The sequence below is a fragment of the Pseudomassariella vexata genome (genome assembly GCF_002105095.1).
Source record: "Pseudomassariella vexata strain CBS 129021 chromosome Unknown BCR38scaffold_5, whole genome shotgun sequence".
NCBI classification, from domain to species: domain Eukaryota; kingdom Fungi; phylum Ascomycota; class Sordariomycetes; order Amphisphaeriales; family Pseudomassariaceae; genus Pseudomassariella; species Pseudomassariella vexata.
Window position 1 is genome coordinate 1,940,126 of NW_024467960.1, and position 19,300 is coordinate 1,959,425.

General features: G+C 50.9%; 9 protein-coding genes across 9 annotated transcripts; 6 read left to right on the forward strand and 3 right to left on the reverse strand.

Moving 5' to 3' along the window:
• Positions 1-684: 684 nt before the first annotated feature.
• On the forward strand, positions 685-1,788 carry BCR38DRAFT_523136 (uncharacterized protein). The gene is made up of 2 exons (XM_040865253.1): positions 685-858; positions 1,021-1,788. The coding sequence occupies exon 2, from the start codon at positions 1,029-1,031 to the stop codon at positions 1,554-1,556; it is 528 nt and encodes a 175-aa protein (XP_040717301.1). The 5' UTR covers positions 685-858; positions 1,021-1,028; the 3' UTR covers positions 1,557-1,788.
• BCR38DRAFT_483971 (uncharacterized protein) lies at positions 1,699-2,343 on the forward strand (the record flags this gene model as incomplete). Its single annotated transcript, XM_040863689.1, has 2 exons — positions 1,699-1,788; positions 1,876-2,343. The coding sequence occupies 2 exons, from the start codon at positions 1,699-1,701 to the stop codon at positions 2,341-2,343; spliced, it is 558 nt and encodes a 185-aa protein (XP_040717302.1).
• Positions 2,344-2,451: 108 nt separating this feature from the next.
• On the reverse strand, positions 2,452-3,270 carry BCR38DRAFT_177621 (uncharacterized protein). The gene has a single exon (XM_040853906.1). The coding sequence runs from the start codon at positions 3,031-3,033 to the stop codon at positions 2,560-2,562; it is 474 nt and encodes a 157-aa protein (XP_040717303.1). The 5' UTR covers positions 3,034-3,270; the 3' UTR covers positions 2,452-2,559.
• A 2,005-nt stretch (positions 3,271-5,275) lies between these two features.
• BCR38DRAFT_338969 (uncharacterized protein) lies at positions 5,276-5,946 on the forward strand (the record flags this gene model as incomplete). The annotated part of the gene is made up of 2 exons (XM_040855664.1): positions 5,276-5,426; positions 5,492-5,946. The coding sequence occupies 2 exons, from the start codon at positions 5,276-5,278 to the stop codon at positions 5,944-5,946; spliced, it is 606 nt and encodes a 201-aa protein (XP_040717304.1).
• Positions 5,947-6,140: 194 nt separating this feature from the next.
• Positions 6,141-7,105, reverse strand: BCR38DRAFT_340225 (class II aldolase/adducin N-terminal; the record flags this gene model as incomplete). The annotated part of the gene is made up of 3 exons (XM_040855767.1): positions 6,141-6,237; positions 6,298-6,810; positions 6,942-7,105. 3 exons carry the CDS (start codon positions 7,103-7,105, stop codon positions 6,141-6,143), a joined length of 774 nt encoding a protein of 257 aa, XP_040717305.1.
• A 786-nt stretch (positions 7,106-7,891) lies between these two features.
• Positions 7,892-10,545, forward strand: BCR38DRAFT_429945 (Calreticulin family-domain-containing protein). The gene is made up of 4 exons (XM_040860004.1): positions 7,892-8,510; positions 8,624-8,915; positions 8,975-9,759; positions 9,812-10,545. Exons 1-4 carry the CDS (start codon positions 8,361-8,363, stop codon positions 10,316-10,318), a joined length of 1,734 nt encoding a protein of 577 aa, XP_040717306.1. The 5' UTR covers positions 7,892-8,360; the 3' UTR covers positions 10,319-10,545.
• A 300-nt stretch (positions 10,546-10,845) lies between these two features.
• BCR38DRAFT_429947 (magnesium transporter) lies at positions 10,846-11,624 on the forward strand. The gene is made up of 2 exons (XM_040860005.1): positions 10,846-11,018; positions 11,084-11,624. Exons 1-2 carry the CDS (start codon positions 10,963-10,965, stop codon positions 11,451-11,453), a joined length of 426 nt encoding a protein of 141 aa, XP_040717307.1. The 5' UTR covers positions 10,846-10,962; the 3' UTR covers positions 11,454-11,624.
• Positions 11,625-12,086: 462 nt separating this feature from the next.
• BCR38DRAFT_340279 (muts domain V-domain-containing protein) lies at positions 12,087-15,067 on the forward strand (the record flags this gene model as incomplete). Its single annotated transcript, XM_040855773.1, has 3 exons — positions 12,087-12,797; positions 12,851-13,883; positions 13,935-15,067. 3 exons carry the CDS (start codon positions 12,087-12,089, stop codon positions 15,065-15,067), a joined length of 2,877 nt encoding a protein of 958 aa, XP_040717308.1.
• Positions 15,068-17,356: 2,289 nt separating this feature from the next.
• Positions 17,357-18,169, reverse strand: BCR38DRAFT_408290 (uncharacterized protein; the record flags this gene model as incomplete). Its single annotated transcript, XM_040858253.1, has 1 exon — positions 17,357-18,169. The coding sequence occupies one exon, from the start codon at positions 18,167-18,169 to the stop codon at positions 17,357-17,359; it is 813 nt and encodes a 270-aa protein (XP_040717309.1).
• Positions 18,170-19,300: the final 1,131 nt, after the last annotated feature.

Sequence of the window (19,300 nt, forward strand, 5' to 3'; positions counted from 1 at the left end):
AAGGGGACAGAGAGCGATCTCAACAAATTTGGACCCGGCAGACGACACGATAATGATTTCGTCAACTATCACGACATTAGTATCCTCCCAACATGGCCAGAACTTGAGTGCATAGAACGACCGTTTGTCAGACACTCCTCTACACTGGTGGTGGCTTCTGACGGAAGATATGATGGCAGGAATGCGAGACGATCAAGTCTGCGATGAGCGGAAAGAAGAAGACCAGTTGGAGAAATACTCCTATTAACGACCTAGTACTGGAAGGCATTGACAACGTTGCAATGCAGAAAGGCCGGCCGGCCATGCACGCTCATCTTGCGATGCCGTGCCGACATTCTCAGCATGGAGGGTGCGAGCTTCGAAAAGAGGAAGAAAGAACTCCTGAAGTCGTCAGCATTTCTGCGATATCAAAGCTTTGGATGCCTCTTGCAAGACAACAAACTTTTGCATTTGCAACTCTTGATAGAAACGAAGGCAAGCTGACCCTCTCTATACGTTGTCTGTGTCCGCGTCTGTCGAATCCTTCTTCGCCGAAGCATGTCCTTCTCGCTTTGCGCCTACGAACCCTCGACTTTCTCCCGGTCTCCCCGCCGCTCTTCGCTTATGTGCCTATACTAAAGAGGCTACAGAAGAAGATTCATATCGAATTGGATGGCGACTTGCTGGTGTATACGGAGACGTCTTCCCTTTCTCCCGTCCGCCCTTATTAAGTCTCCGACACTCTCTTGGCGACAGGGTCTCAATCCGACCTTGAAGAATTGCTAGGAACATCTAAGCAAATCAACCTCGACAAATCGCAGATTGACGCTCTATTATCTGCACTTACGCACCAGATCGCTCTGATTCAAGGCCCTCCTGGTAAGTTCACCCACGGGTCTATTTAGATTGACACCTGCTGAGAGAAGATAAGGACGGGCAAATCCCTTTTTGGCGTTCTGCTTGGAAAGATTCTACTCGACAAAACAGAGGAGAAGATTCTTGTTTTATCTTCTACAAATCATGCCGCTGACAAGTTTCCAGAAGAACTAATGGGTATTTGTACCGGGTTTGGCTCGATCGTGCGACTTGGGTCAAAATCAACAACGCGCACTCTCCCCCTGACATTGCCTGATCAGATTATTGACAAGGACAAGATTAAGACGTTGGCTGAACGATTTGAAGACTCATTCGAGACTTACATGCAGGATCGGGGCACCTACACCCACATCCTCTTGCATATCGAATTTTCCGAAATGGATCGCCATTTCCGTGACGCCATCTCAGTTCCAGAAGCAGAAGATGGTGAGGTTCTCGTAGGAAAGCACGGCCTTCAGATGGCTGAGGACCGGTGTCTTGCCAGATGGTCAAGAGGAAGAGACGCAGGCATTTTTGCGAAAGCAAAGTCTGAGTCTCTTTGCGATGGTGTTTGGGAAATGAAACCAGAGGCGCGGTCGGTTAAGATCCAACAGTGGCAAGAAGAGATGCACGAAGAGAAAATGAACACCCTCGTCTGCCAGATCGCCGCGTTCAACAAAGCAGCAGAAGATGCTCCAAAGTCTCCGCAAGGAGAAAACTGAGCAAATCCTTCGGAGAAAGCGTGTCATTGGTTGCACGACTACACCGGCCTCAATATACGCCCAAGAAATACAAGCTGCTGCACCCGGTATCATACTAGTGAAGGAGGCCGGCCAAATTCTCGAGAGCCATATCCTTGCAGCAATGAGCCGAACCACTAAGCAGCTGATCCAGATCGGGGTCCACAAACAACTCAGACCGAAAGTGAAGAACTTCAAACTGACGGTGGAGTGTGTAAAAGGCTACGATCTAGATCGATCGCTGTTTGAGAGACTAATCATGCAAAGGCGTCGTCATTAAACACTAACACTATTAAGCCAGCATGGAATGCGGCCGCAGATCTCAGAGCTCATTCGCCACAACTACCCGAATCTTCAGGACGAGAAAGGCACAGAGAATCGACCGAGCCTGCGTGGGTTTCAGCATGATGTCCTATTTTTCAACCACAAGTATCCGGAAGCCAAACACAAGGTTTTGGTCGACAGGCTTGACCAGAGTGCTGCTGCCGGTAAACAGAACCCATTTGAAGCCGAGATGGTCTTGAAGGGATCTCAATACCTTGGTCAGCAGGGCTGCAAGACGGATTATCTTGTCATCCTCAAGCCATATCTTTGTCAGCAGATTTCCGGAAACAATCTCTTCGGCAACCTACACCCTCAACATTGTTACGGTCTGCTTCTGAACCTCCTGAAGATGAAGAAGCTTGATATTACCGAGCTGGCGGTTTCTCCTACTCTGGAGAGCAAGCCATTGGCCAAATTCAGCACGTCGACGCGAACGCCTTCGTAGGGCAATACCCGTGACGTACAGACTCTTTCAAAGCAAATCTTTGCTGAGACTATGAAGACGACGACGGCAAATCCAACAAGACTATATGGGAGGATGCGCCGGTGAATGGCCTGGATTTCATGAAAAAGGAGCGAACGAGAGGGCCTCTTGTCACATGTGTCCCACCTACTGATTCTCTCTATGCTGATTCTCTATGCGGATCAGTATGAAGCAACTCTAGCGGCACCAAAAATGCAGACGTCTACCGTTCTGACAATGACGACGGAACGAGCACATATTGATCAAGCCGAACCAGACGAGCCCAGGAAGCGTCTCAAGCTGGCCTCGACCAATCCAGATAGTATCCGCGATGCAGGCTGGAAGCAACTCGAGCGTGAGCTCCACGCCGCGAATGAGAAGGTCGGGCGACAAACAGACGACTCTGCCCGGCTCGATGCCCTGCGTGCGCTTGAAGCGGCTTGAGTAGAGTCCATCAAAACCGAACAAGAGCGTCAGGAGAAGGAAGAGCGAATGAAGCGCGAGCTGGAAATCAAGACTAAGTTCAAGAACACGAGTCGATGTCCTATGGGATTCGAATCGGCCGAACAACAAGGTGGCTTTTGATGTGCGGGTGGTTCGCATTTCTTGTCCGTTGTCGAATGATGAGTTGAGGATTTCATGAGCAGTGTTCTTGAGGAGTGTTGATTTCATGTGTTTGACTTGGACTTGTACTCCACTGTAAGTATTGACAATATCAGTGTTCGTTCGTGGCTAAGGTACTTGACTCGGATACAAGATTTTGTTGATCTGTGTAATGTTGAGCTACCATTCCCCAGTCCCAACTACTAAGATGGCAATTATCAATTGGGTCGTACACTGGCATTTTGCCGAAGGAAGTGTCGATGAATCTTGCAGATACCAATCTAATTAAAACTCAATGAGCATGCTGAGTTATCCGTCCATAAGTAATTGGCATGATGATAATGCCATCAACGGGTATTTATATACACCTAATTTAGTACGGTGCCGATTGAGCAATCTATTTGCGGTGAATCCCTCATCCGGTGAATCCCTGGTCATGTGAAAACACGGAGCCAAACGGCAGCTTTTACCTCCACGGAACTTACATTACTGTCTCATAATTTCACGAAGCACTCAGGTAGAGCTTGTGAAAACCTACCTCATTATGAAGGCAGACCAGTGGACATTCTTTCGTCGGATCTCCGAAGCTTGCGCAACCTCATGTTCACTTCTGATTGGCCGGCTGCTGCACCCATCTTTTTCTGTGTGACCCGTCTTTTTGAAATTGTGAGAATTGTGATGATCCGACGAAAGAAGTCTTGTGTACCCGTAGGCCAAAGGTGTAAAATAAGTTCAAGCAACAATGGATGGTGACGTGGAAATGTTGCCACGATGCTGTAAAGAAAGGGACTCAAAATACGAGCATGGACACGGGCATTAAGGATTGCAGAAGAGAATCCACGCCATTGGACAATAACCATTGGTGGGATACAGTACTTGATAGCACCGCTAACAGCAAGCGCGCCTCGTATTCTCCCCAGTGCCCGTTTTCGCAACACCAACTTTTGTCGTGTTGTTCGCCAGCAACTGCGCTTAGGGGCGAATCGAATTCCTATACAGTGGGACTTGCTTGCATATTCTGCTGCGAGGACTAGAGGAATCACGGGTCACGAGGCACAACATGGGGATCCCTAACGTGGACAAACATGGAGAGACTGCTGAATGTGAATCTTTCGACGAAGTTGCGTTTCCAGGCCTTTCGACGCTTGTACAATGGGGCTACATTTTACTGTGGGCCACATGCCCATTCCAACGGATGACGGACGACGGCTCGGCCGCACGCTCCATCGCGTGAAATGATGGGGTTTGGCTACCACGCAAGACGGGCCAAGATATCAAGGTGGAAGTCAATGGGCCGCCACTACCACCAAACGCGTTGCGTTGTTGGATTTCATCAGTCACAGTGCTCCAGGTGGATGGATTTTTGGCTGGCATTTTCCACAGCACCATAATAAGTTGGCCTGGAAGATTTGACGCTGACGAGCAAGTTGCATAGATTGATGAACGTGTGTTTCGAAAATAAAGACATGTAGGCCCCTGCATCCTGTGCATATGGAGCTAATAAGTTGGGGGAGATCAGCACACCGATCTGATGATTCTCCTCCTCCGTCCCCACAAACAGCCAGCACCACGAAAAAAAACAATGACAAACCGCCCTATCGAAGCTTGAGGTCACATGTAACTTTGCGGCTTGCCTTTCCCCCGTTTCTGCTAGAGTCCCGATGACATCTGCTGCTCCCAATCGCCGATGATACATGCTCGGGTTATATTTCAATTTTAAGGAATGGCTATTGTTATTATTATCACTACCGGGAACGGCTGCAATGAGCTCTCGTAATTTAAATTGAGCCTCGAGGGCTCAGTCCAGGGACATCCTAATCAGCTTACTGGGGTTTAACCATGAACAACCCAGGCCGCTAGGTCCGGAAGCAGGGATTGGACAGATCCCTCTTCGCGCATGGACGTGCGAACCGAAATGTGGAGGACCGTCTTAAGACATTGGGCCAAGAGTTGTTGCATGGCGCTTCTTTTTCCGTGAACTGACTGTATGGCCCCTTGTCGCCAACAAATGATGGCCCATGGGAGTGACACTATGATGGGCGGTTGCCTTCTCCTTCCCCGGACAGGAAACAATTTTCTCATGGGGGTAGGTACTTAACTAATCGGGTGGTCCTCTCCAATTCCTTTTTTGTTTTGCTTTCCGTCTTGTCTTGTTGTCTGATCCACGAAACTATCGTTTGTTATATCTGGAGCATCATCCTCTCAGCATTTACATTCGCTCTCACAACTCTTGCCGTATAAAACCTTGGATAGATTTTCCCGATACCTAATTATCTAATACCCACACACATACAACCACCACACCGTCACCATGCGTTTCACTTCGATCATCGTCGCTGGCATCTTTGCGCTCTCTGCCACCGCACAGTCGACCACTGGGGAAACCAGCGTATCCTCCACGACTACCAGCGCTGTTCCAACCAACTCGGTCCAGGCTGCCATTGATAACTGCCTCAAGGCTTGTGAGTAACCAGGCACTGGAAACTTTCCACTGCGAATCATGTTACTGACTCTACTTCTCTCACAGGCGAATCTGGCGACGTCAACTGCCAAGCCAAGTGCATTACCGTGCCGAGCCCTGACAACGCCGCCGCAAACGCCACGACCGAGTGCGTTGCCAACTGCGACCAGGGCAGCGGCAGCGCCGCCGACAACACCGCCTACGGCAGCTGTGTCGACGGCTGCATTGCCCAGTACTTCTACTCCACCACTGGCGGTGCCTCCGCAGCCACTGCCACCGCCGCTGGCACTGGCACTGGCACTGGCAGCGCTTCTGTCACTGCTATTGTGTCCACCATTACCGATGCCTCCACCACTTTTGAGACAACTGTCGGCTCCAGCACTATCGAAGCCGGCTCAGCTACAGAATCCGGCACTGGGTCGTCTGCCACATCTACCTCCTCGAGCGCCGCCGGCATGCTCTTTTCACCCGCGGCACCGGTGGGCCTTCTCGGCTTTTTGGTTGCTATGCTTGCTCTGTGAAGAGAGTCATTGGTGGGTGGGTGTTAGAGGATGTAATGAAACCAGTAATGAAGTTGGACTTGTATGATCTTGGGTCATGGATATGATGGTGTATGAGAAAGTTCCACGATATACTAGAGCTGAACTTGTATAAGTCCAAAATTTGAGTAGACGGCAAAATCAAGTTTTCTATTGACCGTTCTGTGGTTTGGTCCCTACCTCCCTGATGCCGTCTTAACCTTGGGGATATCACTCAACCACGGGATGCCGAGTTGCTTCATCTCAACTGCTAACTGGAACAGATAGTCGAGGCTGACCGGAGTCAAGTCAGCGCAGGTTGATTTTGGCGTTGACGCATGCAAGATCACGTACCTTTCGCATGTTGTCTTAGCTTTGTGCACGTTGTCACCCCAAACATATACACCATGTCTGCGAACCAACACAGCATAGGTATCCGGATACTTATCCATGGCTTCTTCCAGAAACTCAGTGAGGTCCTCCTCGTGAGACGTATTCTCGATGACGGGAATGCGTAACGTGTCATGGAAGTCCAAGTTTCCTTGCTTCCGGAAACCTCGGCCGAACCCTTTAATCTGCTCGATGTTGTTGATTTCAAACATTTTGTCAGATCCAGGGCCCCGCGTCTCCAGGATCAGCGTGACCAACACGGCCCAGTGCGAGTGCGTGTGGATGCAGCAGCCCGCCCCCCGCTTCGTGAATGCTGCCAGAAACAGTGGAGTGCACTGCGATGGCTTGCCACAGGGCGGCGCGCGCAGGTAGACACGGTTCTTCAGGTCTGTCTGCTTGGATAGAGCGAGGACGTAGAGGTCAGAGGCTTTCATGAGCTCCTTTTGGACTCCTGATGGGGCGATGTAGACCAGATCACTACCCAGGGGGGGGGGAAGTGGTAAGCTTCAATTGCCCTCACCGGGGTACATATTATAGTTGGTGCTCCGTTGGAATACCAACTTGTAACTATGCAAACGAAAATTGGAGAAGGCGAGTTGGTTGCTTACTCGTCACGAATGGAGCAGCCTCCACCAGTTCCTGTCACCCAACCCAGAGTCCAAAACTTGGCGCATAGCGACGGAATGAGGTTGGCTGGGTGGTTCTGATCCTCTGATGTAACAAGTTGGTCGTTGTCGGTAGTCGGCTGCTGGGCGCTCTCCGGATTCGTCATTTTTGCAAGCGGCACTGCACGCAGAGCCTCTTCGGATGGGAACTTCGAATGAACGCGGGGTAATAAGATTAGAGCAATTTGACAGGTGGCCTTTGACTGCCAGAACTTGAAGGGTCAGCGGAAGTAAGGCAAAGAAATCTCGGAGTCTGATCAAGACAAATGCAGTTGTAGTGTATTAAAGTCTTATGAGGCTAAATTCAACAATTGTCATCGTCTCTCATTGGCTCATGGTAATGTTCAATCAGGGAGACGCAACGATTTTTCATCAGTCCCACTCAGGTTGCGCTGGCCTTGTGCGGTGTGGTGAAATGTCAAAAATTGGCTTTAGTTCGCTGTGAGACCCACGTACTCCCAAGGAGTATGTATTCGCGAGATAATGACATGTATAGAAACAATAACTACCTCTAGGACGCCAATTGGCCTCGATTCATAGCTGTATTCATTGGCACTGAAATGAATGCAGACAATTCCCAGAGCTGTAGAAAGCTGTGATTGAACCTATATTGAAGATGCTCCTGGGCGGTCATTAGCACAAACTCTATACTTATTATTTAATCTGTCTTGCTCTCTAACTTGTTTGGTAAATTGTGGCCTCAAGCTCAACGTCGATGTTTCAGAACAACCTACTCTGCTAGTATACAAGTCAGCAATCTGACCAGATTTCAAATTACGTCACCACAACTCATTGAGGTACGTTGATCAACTTTTCATGCTCTCTCTCTCTCTCTCTCGCGCTCGCTGCTGTTTGCTTTCTCGTTCTACTGCTCTCTTGCAATCAATTCAAGGGGTCAACTATCGAGTTCGATAATAAGGTGGTTTGCCCGTTCTCAACGACGCCATCGCCTCATCAGCAAATGACCCCAGTCCCCGCATGAGCTTTAGGAACCCACTTACTGTTTGAGCCAATCACTGTCCACAGAACTCGATAGAAACCAAGTGCGGCGGCCGGAAGGTGCAGGTGCTCCAATTTCTGCGGCGTCCTGGTCCTTCCAAAAAGGACACGTAGAGCTAGCTGTTGGGAGCCCAGCTTTGCAAGGAATAAATTCACCAACTTCAGAACCCAAGCTCTCCTCACGAAACTTCTCCTCTCCGTCGAGCTCTGGGAGCAATCATTCCTTCCGAATATCTCTCTCACCTGTCTCCACAGACAGTTCCTGACATTTTGCAGGATACGTAAGCTAGTTATCAACAGCACAGCTTCCTGCCTCCGCACCTGCCTCGACCTTGTCATTACGCCACGGTCACTACATCCACCATGAAGTTCGCAGCAACCGCTGCACTTGCTGCCATCTTGGCTGGCAGTGCCGTTGCCGACGATGCCCAAAAGGTTCTCAAGGACGAGGGCTCGACCGCATCCATTGTGGAAGAGTCAACCTCGGTCGCCTCTGCGATCCCTACTTTTACTGTAAGCCCCGCGCCTCCAAGCTGTCTTGCATCTATTTATGCTACTTCCTGCTGTGTCATGACCATGGCCATTGATGTATTTGTGAGCATCGAAGCTGATTCCAATCACGACAGCCCACCAACCTGAAGGCTCCCTTCTTGGAGCAATTCACGGATGATTGGGAGACTCGTTGGAAGCCTTCCCATGCCAAGAAGGACATGAAGGGCGCCGATAACGTTGAGGAAGAATGGGCCTACGTAGGCGAATGGTCTGTGGAAGAGCCACATGTATACAAGGGCATGGAAGGCGATAAGGGTCTTGTGGTCAAGAACGCCGCTGCCCACCACGCCATCTCAGCCAAGTTCCCCAAGAAGATTGACAACAAGGGTAAGACCTTGGTCGTTCAATACGAAGTCAAGCTTCAGAGTAAGTTGTGTTCACTCACTGCCACCAATCCTACTCATAGTAACATCTGTTCGTTTCAGACGGTCTCGAATGTGGTGGTGCCTACCTCAAGCTCCTCCGCGACACCAAGGCTCTCCACCAGGATGAGTTCGCCAACACTACCCCCTATGTCATCATGTTCGGTCCCGACAAATGTGGCCACACCAACAAGGTTCACTTCATTTTCAACCACAAGAACCCAAAGACTGGTGAATATGAGGAGAAGCACCTCAACTCGCCCCCATCGGCTCGTATTGTCAAGACCACTGAGCTTTACACCTTGATTGTCCACCCCAACAACACGTATGTAATCAAGCAGAACAACGAGCAAGTCAAGGAGGGAAGCCTTTTCGAGGACTTCAGCCCCTCTATCAACCCTGAGAAGGAAATTGACGACCCGAAGGACTCCAAGCCCGACACCTGGGTTGATGAGGCCCGTATCCCTGACCCTGATGCCAAGAAGCCCGAGGATTGGGATGAGGATGCGCCTTTCGAGATCGTCGATGAGGAGGCTACCAAGCCCGAGGACTGGCTTGAGGACGAGCCCCTCACCATTCCTGACCCCGAGTCCCAGAAGCCCGAGGATTGGGATGACGAGGAGGATGGCGACTGGGTTCCTCCCACTGTTCCGAACCCAAAGTGTGCTGATGCCTCCGGCTGCGGTTCCTGGACTAAGCCAATGATCAAGAACCCTGAGTACAAGGGCAAGTGGACTGCACCTTACATTGACAATCCTGCCTACAAGGGAGTCTGGGCTCCCCGCAAGATCAAGAACCCCGACTACTACGAGGACAAGACCCCTGCCAACTTTGAACCCATGGGTGCTGTAAGTGGAACTATGTCACTTTGCTTACGGGAAATTGCTAACGACCTTTTAGATTGGCTTTGAGATCTGGACCATGCAGAACGACATCCTTTTCGACAACATCTACATTGGCCACTCCGTTGAGGATGCTGCGAAACTTGCTGAGGAGTCCTTCCTTGAGAAACACCCCCACGAGCAACTTCTCGAGCTGGCTGAGAAGCCTAAGGTGGACGATAAGCCCAAGTCTCCATCTGACCTGAAGTTCCTGGACGACCCGGTGCACTACATCAAGGAGAAGACTGATCTCTTCCTCACCATCGCCAAGTCAGACCCCATCCAGGCTATGAAGTTTGTTCCCGAGGTTCCTACTGCCATTATTGGTCTTATTGTCACCCTTGCGTCTGTGATTGGCCTCGCCACCATGGGCGGTTCAGCTCCTCCAGCGGCTAAGAAGGCTGTTGCCGATGCCAAGGAGAAGACCAAGGAGGCCAAGGGCAAGGCTGCTGAGGCTGTCGCTACTGGTGCTGAGAACGTCAAGGCGGAGGTGAACAAGCGCTCCACGCGCAGCACCCAGTCTTAAAAAGAAAAAGGGCGACGCGGGCGCTTGAAATGAAGGGCGCGTGACTAGTGGGATGATTAGGATCCATGAATTCTACGATATGTCTGGACTTTGGTTTCGTCGAGTATTCGTGATTATTGCTTCGTATGGCGCAGCAGGTGTATTATAGGCAAAATCAATACAGTAGTAAAGTAATTTATCATGGCCTTGTACGAGTAATATGAATGTCCAACACAACTCAACATAACCCTTCTTTCATACAATATGTTCGAGTTCCTATCCGGGTCTATTGTCCTGAGCGACTACGTTCTGCCACCACTGGGCGATTGGGCATGGGCAACTTCATACGCCCCGGCACTACAAACCTGCCAATGTACACTCGTCTGCCCGTAAAGATTCATGGAGGAGAAATTATTCAATGTTTGAACTAAGAATGCATACCAAGTACATGTTGAGGGACTGGAAGTCGGTATGTTCACCATAAGGGTGCACTACACGTTCGGCAAAACCTCGGAGCATTTGAGCTGGAAGGACTCTAAACATGCATTCTGGAAACGTCCCGCATCTAGGTACTTGATTCAAGCTACAGTTGTATCAACATAAGTTCAATCCTTCGCTTGGGCCTCAACATCCGAATAACATACCCGTAACAAGAACCCTACACAATGACGTGGATTTCCAAAAGCACATCAGCTCTCGGGTTGCTGCTATTTACACACGCGTAAGCTCAACCTCGATGGAGCTCGGGCTCGACCTTGGAACCCTCAGAGCTAACCTCAAGCCCAGTTGCTACTCTGCCCACGAGCACTCCGCCCTACAAGCGCACCGTGCAGCCTCGCTTTCCTCCTTGACGACATCGCATGGAGGAGTCGGAGTCATCTCGTCGCTCCCTTTGGACATCGCCATCGAAACCATCGTCGCGACGTTCGTCATCACGTTCGGCCTCGTGCTGGGAACCGCGAAGCTGAGGCCGATCCAGTGGCGCGTGTGGGCCGGGCAGATTGAGAGGGAGGGCGAGGAAGGTTTCAAGAATAGCAGTGGTGAGGTGGATAGGGATTATGTGGGGAACCCATTTAAGTTGTTGGAGAGCAGGCCTGGGTTTGTGGACATTAGGAGGCAGAGGCAGGAGTTTGCGGAATGGGTGAAGGGGCAATAAGGGCATGGTTGGTGGAGGAGGACGCGATGTATTAGTGGACGCTGGTTGAGGAGTACAAGTGACCTGAGTGCCGGCGATGCGGCCCAGATCTCTGTATTGTTACATCCAGGAACTGGAGGTTAGTCAAGCCTCGAGATTTTTCAGCATTGAAGAAAAATACATTTTCACCGACGATGAATGTGTCCAAGGGCTTGATATGGATAACATTGACTTCGGAGCGTCAAACGTTCTATAAAACATTTCAAGTATGCAGCAGGAAGGAACGTCGAGTTGTCCCGTCCCCACCAGCTGTATCGTCCCTTCCCCCTCCAGATTATTGAACCCAATTTCTGCCTGGAAATACTCACATCCAAAACTTCATCATCTTAGTGCCTTGAGATTTTCTGCAATCAGACATGCATGTTAGGTTTCAGAACCCCCCGACTTCTTTTCTGTTCGAAGACATTGGGAATTGGCAGTTGACCCATCGGAACGCGCAACATGGCCTCCCAGCAGGGCCGCTCAACCCCCTCCCAAGCGTCTCATTCCGGATCCTCGCAAGGCATGATGAGCATCCCATCAGTGGTTTTGGAGCAGTCTACCAGGCCCCCATTCTTGACGCCAGTGCCATCTACGACCAGTCCAGAACGATCCATGTCCCAAAGTGGCCAGGCCTCGGGACCGCCGTCTCGTGCCACCCCCAGAACTGCATCGCGCTCATCCATCTACTCACCTCAGCTTCCAGCTCACCCTCAGAGGTCGAGACTATCACTGCGACCATCTTCATTTCGAGGATCGTCCGCGAACCCCAGTCAGCGTAATGATGACGGAGATGAAGCAGACGATCCCTTTCCAGAGGACGCCGACGCCTTGAGCGAGGTAATTATGGCTCTTGATATGAAGGCGAATGGGAACCTAGGCTGTGCATACTATATTGCCGCCGATGAAATCCTACTTCTCCTTGAAGATGTCGCAATGGCGAGAGCCGAAGTTATCGAGACACTTCTGCTTCACGCCAGACCTACAACAGTCCTCACGCCTTCACGTACCTCAGAAACGTTGGCGGATCTGCTGGCTAAATGTGCCCACGATGTCGATAGAGATGATGAGAGCGACGATCAGAGAAGTGGGGTGCCCGGACCGTATGCCCTTCGAATCCTCAAATCGGCAGATTTTCGCTACGAGTCTGCCAAAGAAAAGTTGCTAGGTCTCGAAATACAGACACAAGGCGAGAGATCTATGTTGTACGCCTCCGTGACCGATGAAGGTGTGGACGCTGGAGATGAGTACGGGGAGCAACAGGGGTCGGCTCAGGGTTCTTTGATGAGACTGGGAACCTCCGTAAACCTCGATAGTCACGCCGCAGTGAGTTCGAAAAATCTTTTCCGGGAGTCAAAGGAGGGGCTGACGTGATGAAGATTGGATGCGCGGGTGCCATTTTGGGGGAATTACAACGTCGACGGACGGTCCAATATCTTCCAAACGACCCTGACGCCTTGGTTGCCTTCAGAATCAGATCAGTCGAGATGTTCACCCTGTTTGATTCAATGTTTATCAATGCGGATGCCTTGGTCTCGTTGCAAATACTTCGTTCCGAGCTACACCCAAACAGCCAGATGCGAGGGCCTGATAAGTCCAGTTTGGGAGCCAAGGAGAGTCTATCAGTATATGGGCTTTTCCACCATTTAGCATGCACCCCGCAAGGAAAGTCTAAGCTTCGACAGATCTTCCTTCGACCCAGCATCGACATGGACGTGATCAACAGTCGACAGAGAACAATATCTTTCCTTCTGCGTCCCGATCATGCTGAGGCCGTCACTGAGCTGACTAAGGATTTGCGAAAGATTAAGAACATGCGAAAGTCCATATCTGACCTTCGGAAAGGTGTGGACAATCCAGGCCGCAAGGTCTCCATGACCAACAACGTCTGGTCAATACTTCAGCGCTTTGCTCTTCATGCATTGAATATCAGAAGCATCTTGGGGCAAATGCATGGGGCTGAAAGGATAAATGCCATCGGGAAAGTCGTTGAGGTTCTTCAGCCGTACGCCATTCATAAAATCGGTGAGATGATCAGCCAGACCATCGACTTCGAGCAGTCCGCAGAACGAGGCCGGACTGCGGTGAAGCAAGGAGTCGATGCAAATCTTGATGAAATGAAGCAAAATTATGATGGCATGGAACAACTCCTCACTGAAGTCAATGAGAAACTGCAGAGAGACTTGCCGGAGTGGGCTCAACGCTACGTGCAGAACTGCGTTTTCCTACCTCAACTCGGATTCCTCACGGTGGTTTCACTCAACCCAGAAACGGGCAAGGGCAACTACGAAGGAGAAGGACTGAATGATATTTGGGAAAGAATGTTTGCCGCTGAAGGCAGTGTTTACTGCAAGAACAGTCAAATGAAGGAGATGGACGAACAATTTGGAGACGCATATTGTATGATTATAGGTGGGGCCATTCACAAATCCCCCGACCCTACGTCTTGACTGACTTATCCAGATCGAGAAATCGAAATCATTCATGAGCTTTCAGTTCGTGTTCTGGAACATGAAGACGTCATCCTGGCGACATCTGATGTCCTAGGCGAATTCGACAGTGTTCTAGCACTTGCGGTCGGTTCAGGGAAGTACAACTGGGTTGCTCCCCAAATGACGACCGAAAACGTTCTTCAAATCGAGGGTGGCCGTCATCCCCTGCAAGAGCTAATGGTCTCATCGTTCATATCCAATGACTGTTACATGTGTGGCGGTCACGGTGACCAAGACCAGCTAGGGGACGCTTCCTCCGTGAACATGCCAGATCACGAAGAGCACCCCAGCACTCTCATATTGACGGGGCCAAACCACTCGGGGAAGAGCGTCTACCTCAAGCAAGTTGCATTGATAGTTTATCTGGCCCACATTGGCTGCTTCGTGCCCGCTGAAAGTGCCAGGATTGGTATTACGGACCAGATACTCACGCGTATTGCCACACGTGAAAGTGTGACAAGGCAGGAAAGTGCGTTCGCCATCGATCTACGACAAGCAGCATTCGCAATGAATTTCGCAACACATCGCAGTCTAGTTCTCGTGGACGAATTCGGCAAGGGAACCAACAGCGTCGACGGCGCAGGCCTGGTCACGGCGCTGCTAGAACATTTCACGTCCCAGGGCCCAAACAGGCCGAAGCTTCTGGCTGCTACCCATTTCCACGAGATATTCGAGTCCGACCTCCTCCCACCGAGCGCTGAGTTAGCATTTGCACATATGGAGGTCCGCATAGATGCTGAAGCAGCAGAAACGGAAGACCAGGTGACCTATCTCTATAATCTGACACCTGGTCGGAGTGTGTCGAGCTTTGGCAGTAGATGTGCAGCGATGAACGGCATCGATGCGGCTATTGTGGAACGGGCAGAGGAAATCACGTTGATGCTTGTTCGCAACGAAGATCTAGAGGCAGCTTGCACGGCGCTATCTGATGCGGAGACCGTGAAGCTCGAGCAAGCAGAACAGGTGGCTCGTGCGTTTTTGGAGCAAGATGTAGGTCCTCGGCAGATGAGCGGCAGAGGCAGAGGGTCAAAATCTGGGCATTGGTATCGAAACACGCTCGAGAAGATCCTGTCTGTTGACTCGTCCATCTCAGACGACACATAAAACTCGCAAGTCGATGACAGCCTGGGGTTTGAAATCTGGGGCCTTTCTGTCATCCGGCCCTTCTTCGACGTTCTTACTATCGGACTCATTTACTACGAACGAAGGAACCGGCTGGTGTACGTTGACGTATTGCTGGGCATTATACAGATAGTGTGGACGAGCAATCCTGGTTGGTGGTACTCAACCCGTCTCTCAGCTGTGGAAACAAAAGTTTCAGCTTAGACGAGAGTTCGTCAATACCGAACGTCAGACTACTCAAGATTCAACGTCCAGATCTGTCAGATATATTTCTGACTCATTGAAACGAGATAGCTCGGCAGAAACTACCAAGCTCGTCGAGAAACAGCATGATCCCTGCGAGGACATCAAGACTTTACATATCTTTCCAGTCCCACAAGGTGCGACCTGTAACTCGCGATGTTTCAGGCACGAGGTGAGTTTTTTGCGCAGGACCACGAATTGTCCAAGATGGCACGAAGATCTAACGTCTATTACCACATGGAGCTCTGCACATATATGTCCGGCAGTCAAGGATGTGGTCTCCCAGCACTATATTTATACGTTACGTGGTAACATGGGATGCCGCGAAGTCAGGTGACGAGTACGGCGCAGATGTACATACACAACGTCAGCTCTGTGGAGTTTTGCGGATCAAAGAATCTGTGAGAAAATCATGCCTTATGTGGTTCCGGTCCATAGATAGCCACCAATCGGCAGTGGTTTTATCGAGCCTTTTCAATAGCATTATACTAAACGGGGGATTCATGTGAATAGCTATGAATAGTCACATACGTCCCCAATACGACACATCATGACGTCTCCTTCCCCCTTCACCCCACGTTGCCGTCCGGCGACCGGAGGATTAAGGGCAAATAGCGATCCAGAACTATCCCTAGGCCCATCCGATCATTCCAAACAGACTTACCAGGGCATCCACGAGTCGTTATCGGTTCAGACAGTGTCGATCAGGCGTGGATCATACCCCAAGACCGTCTGGAGAGAGGTGCTAGGGTAGCTACACAGTAAGTAACTCTGCTCGGGTTTAGCGGGTAGTAGTGAACATTTATGGAGTTTCAGTATGAAATATAGGTGCGCCAATGCCATTACGAGTCATTAACCCCCGAGTGGGGAATTGGGAGATCTTCATAATTCTCGGGTATAAGACTTTGGGCAAGAATGTGTTTTTGGTTGTATGTGAGCTCTGTATTTTCCAGCAATTGTTAGACCGATATAGACTGTTGCGAGATCTTCTCTTTTCCTACTTCTTTTCTTCGACTTGTGCATTTCCACAACTGGGCTGGCACCTTTTCCACTCGGCCAGGTTGCCATTGTTTGATTCCGTCTCACCTGTCTATATACGAATCACCACTATCTACAAAGAAAACAAGAAAAAGAAAAACACCAACCAGCAATCATGCAATTCACGACCATCACGCTCGCGGCCCTGGCAGCCTGCACTGTCTCTGCAGAGGTTCGTCTGCCTTCCGTCCTAACTTCACCACCACAGAGAATAGAAAAGTAACAAACAGACTAACAATATACAGTTTGGCAACATTGTCCCTCGCCTAGAAATCAACCCCTCCCGCGTCCGCCGCCATGTCATCAACGTAAGGTCCAATACGACAACAGAGGAGGGCTGCCCGTGCGGCACGGGAACCCCGATGCCGACCTCGACGGGCGAAGTGCCAGTACAGGGCGGCGCTGGGCGAGTTGCGACGGGCAGTCTGGTGACGGTTGCTGGGGTCGGAGTGGCTTTTGCTTTGTTTATGTGAGGGTCGCAAGGGGCGGATGGGGGTGGATTTAGGACGAGATTTGGTACGATATGATGTGGGTTTCGGCATTTGATTTTGATTAAGAGGCAAGAGAGGTTGGGGTTGGATGGCTTGTACTATACGCTCATTTCTGGACCGTCAAACGGGTTGGGTTGCACTGAGGCGTTCAGAGGAGGGAACAGGGAAAATCATGGCTTATGGCTGCCTAGATGGGTGGATCGACGGACGGACGGATCAATGTGCAACGAGGCATTGCATATGTACAGCACCAAATACGCTCGCTAATGTTTAGAACAGCATTTTATCAAATTGTGTATTAGTTTTGTTGGGTGTCTTGATCTGTGACTTGTTTAGATAGTTCTTATCTTGACGCCATGGTTCCCCGGTTCCGAAATGCCAAACGGAAAGTTATTGTCAAACCCTCATTTCGGTTGCCGTCCTTGTCCTGTCTATTAGACCGACATCGAATTACATTAAGTCGTATGGTTGCAAACCCGCATCGTCAATCGTAGCTTCCTCACCATCCCAGAAGTCCCATAGCAAGCAAGCCCACGACCGCGCCCAGCCATGAGGCTTCCTCTCTCCGTCCCATGCCTCCGGCCGGACTGGCAAAAGGGGACGAGTCGGTTTGCTCCGTCGGCCCGCCTGAGTTGGTGCCCGTGGCCTTGTCGGATGTAGGGTCAGTATTCGAGGAGAGAGTAATCTCTCCCGTTGACGAAGGCTGGACTTCTGCTGTGTTGGAGATCCCGGCTTTACCAGTATTCTCAAAGGAAGTGGTGGTCTCAGTTGCCCGACTTGTCTCCGTCACGGTGAGTTCTGTCTGCGTGGAAGTTGCCAGAGTGCTGCTCCCTTTCGAATGTGACGGCCTATCGGCTGTAGTGGAATATCTCGAAGTGGAAGTTGTCTCAGGGGTGGCGGTCTCGGTGACAGTAGTCTTGGTATGGGTGTGAGTCGTAGTTGGGGTGGAGCCATCAATACTGCTCTCCGCGGCTTCCGCGCTTTGGATGGCGCTCTGGGGTATTGGCGATCCCAGGATCTTGCAGCTCATCTCGAGAGGGTCAAGTAGGGTGTCCACCGAGATAGCCCGGGAGCAGTCCTTGTACATGCAGACAACGACATCGGGCAGGAAGCTCCCGTTTGATGCCGTGCACATGCATTCGATATCGATGGCGCCGCATCCTGAACCTTCAACGCAGTTGGACACACATTCTGGGAGCTCGAGATCCAGTTCAAAGGTTCGTCCGAGGGTGTCTGCATGGATTTGTTGCAGAAGAAGTGAGAGGATGGTTGTGGCGAACAGCAGATCTGAGTATCGTTGGCTGACAGCCATCTTGACTTGGCTATACGTCGGTATGACCTGAAGAGTTCCAAAAGCCTACCTTGCGTGCATATCTACAAGGTCAGTGACGCACAAGTACTCACGCCATCGACTGACAGGACTGATCAGGCGTTGGAGAAGAGAAGAAGAAGATTAGAGATGACAAAAATGATCAACAGGAGGTCAAATTGCAACGTGCGGTCGAAGGTGACCTTGGTGCTACCTGTGGCTTGTCGAGCGGGCACGCATTGTATCACCGGTAGGGACCAACGGGATATTGAAACGCTGTCAACCCAGGTTTCCTAAGGGTCTAATCCGTTTGAAGCCCGTTTTGTCGATCCTGAAATCAGGAACCAACCGATTCGTTCGACAACACGTCAGAGCCAGCCGTCCAATGTGACATCTGACTGGAAGTGGACGGGTTGAAGCCACCCAACGCAGTCCTGATCGGCTGGCTCAGCCACAGATCTCGTCCACGTCGTGTACCCAGAGGCCAAATTCCGTGTCGCTATGTACTCTTCCAGTGCTCAAGTGCTCAAGGGCTCAAGTGGCAATAATACACGGAGAATTTGGTGCAAGACGAGGAGGCTGCCAGGTGAGGTTTTGCTGGTTCGACATCAGCACTCGCCACAAAGCCGCAATTCTGGTAAAAAGGGATGGCGGCGTTGTTGTCGGACCAGACGACGACACTGAGGGTGCACTCTGTGCCTTGCCGCCGTGAGTACGGCCCTGGCCAAACTGTGCCATCAAGCTTCGGCCCAAGTGTACATGGCAGTGATCTGGAAATGCAAGCGCTTATTGTGAGCGATAGCCGGGGCTTTGTTGCTTGCGACTCCTCTCGAAGCAGCTTGGAGTGGACCGCCCGCGGGCTTCGGATTAGGCATTAGACCAATGAGTGATGTTGACGACAACATCCGCCCACCGTGGCAGCGCGCGGCAACGAACGTCCTTGCAAGCGGGTTTCGGAGGCGCTTGCGCCAGTCTTCATCGGAGAGAGCCAACTAACTCTCGTGCGTAGTTGGATCCGAAAGCTTGGGCCGACCGGGGCAAGTGTGTTGGCTCTGCGACATAATGCACTAAAGACACGAGCAAACGCTTTTGTGCGCAAGTCGTCCCAACTTGGTCGCACTTGGTCGCACTTGG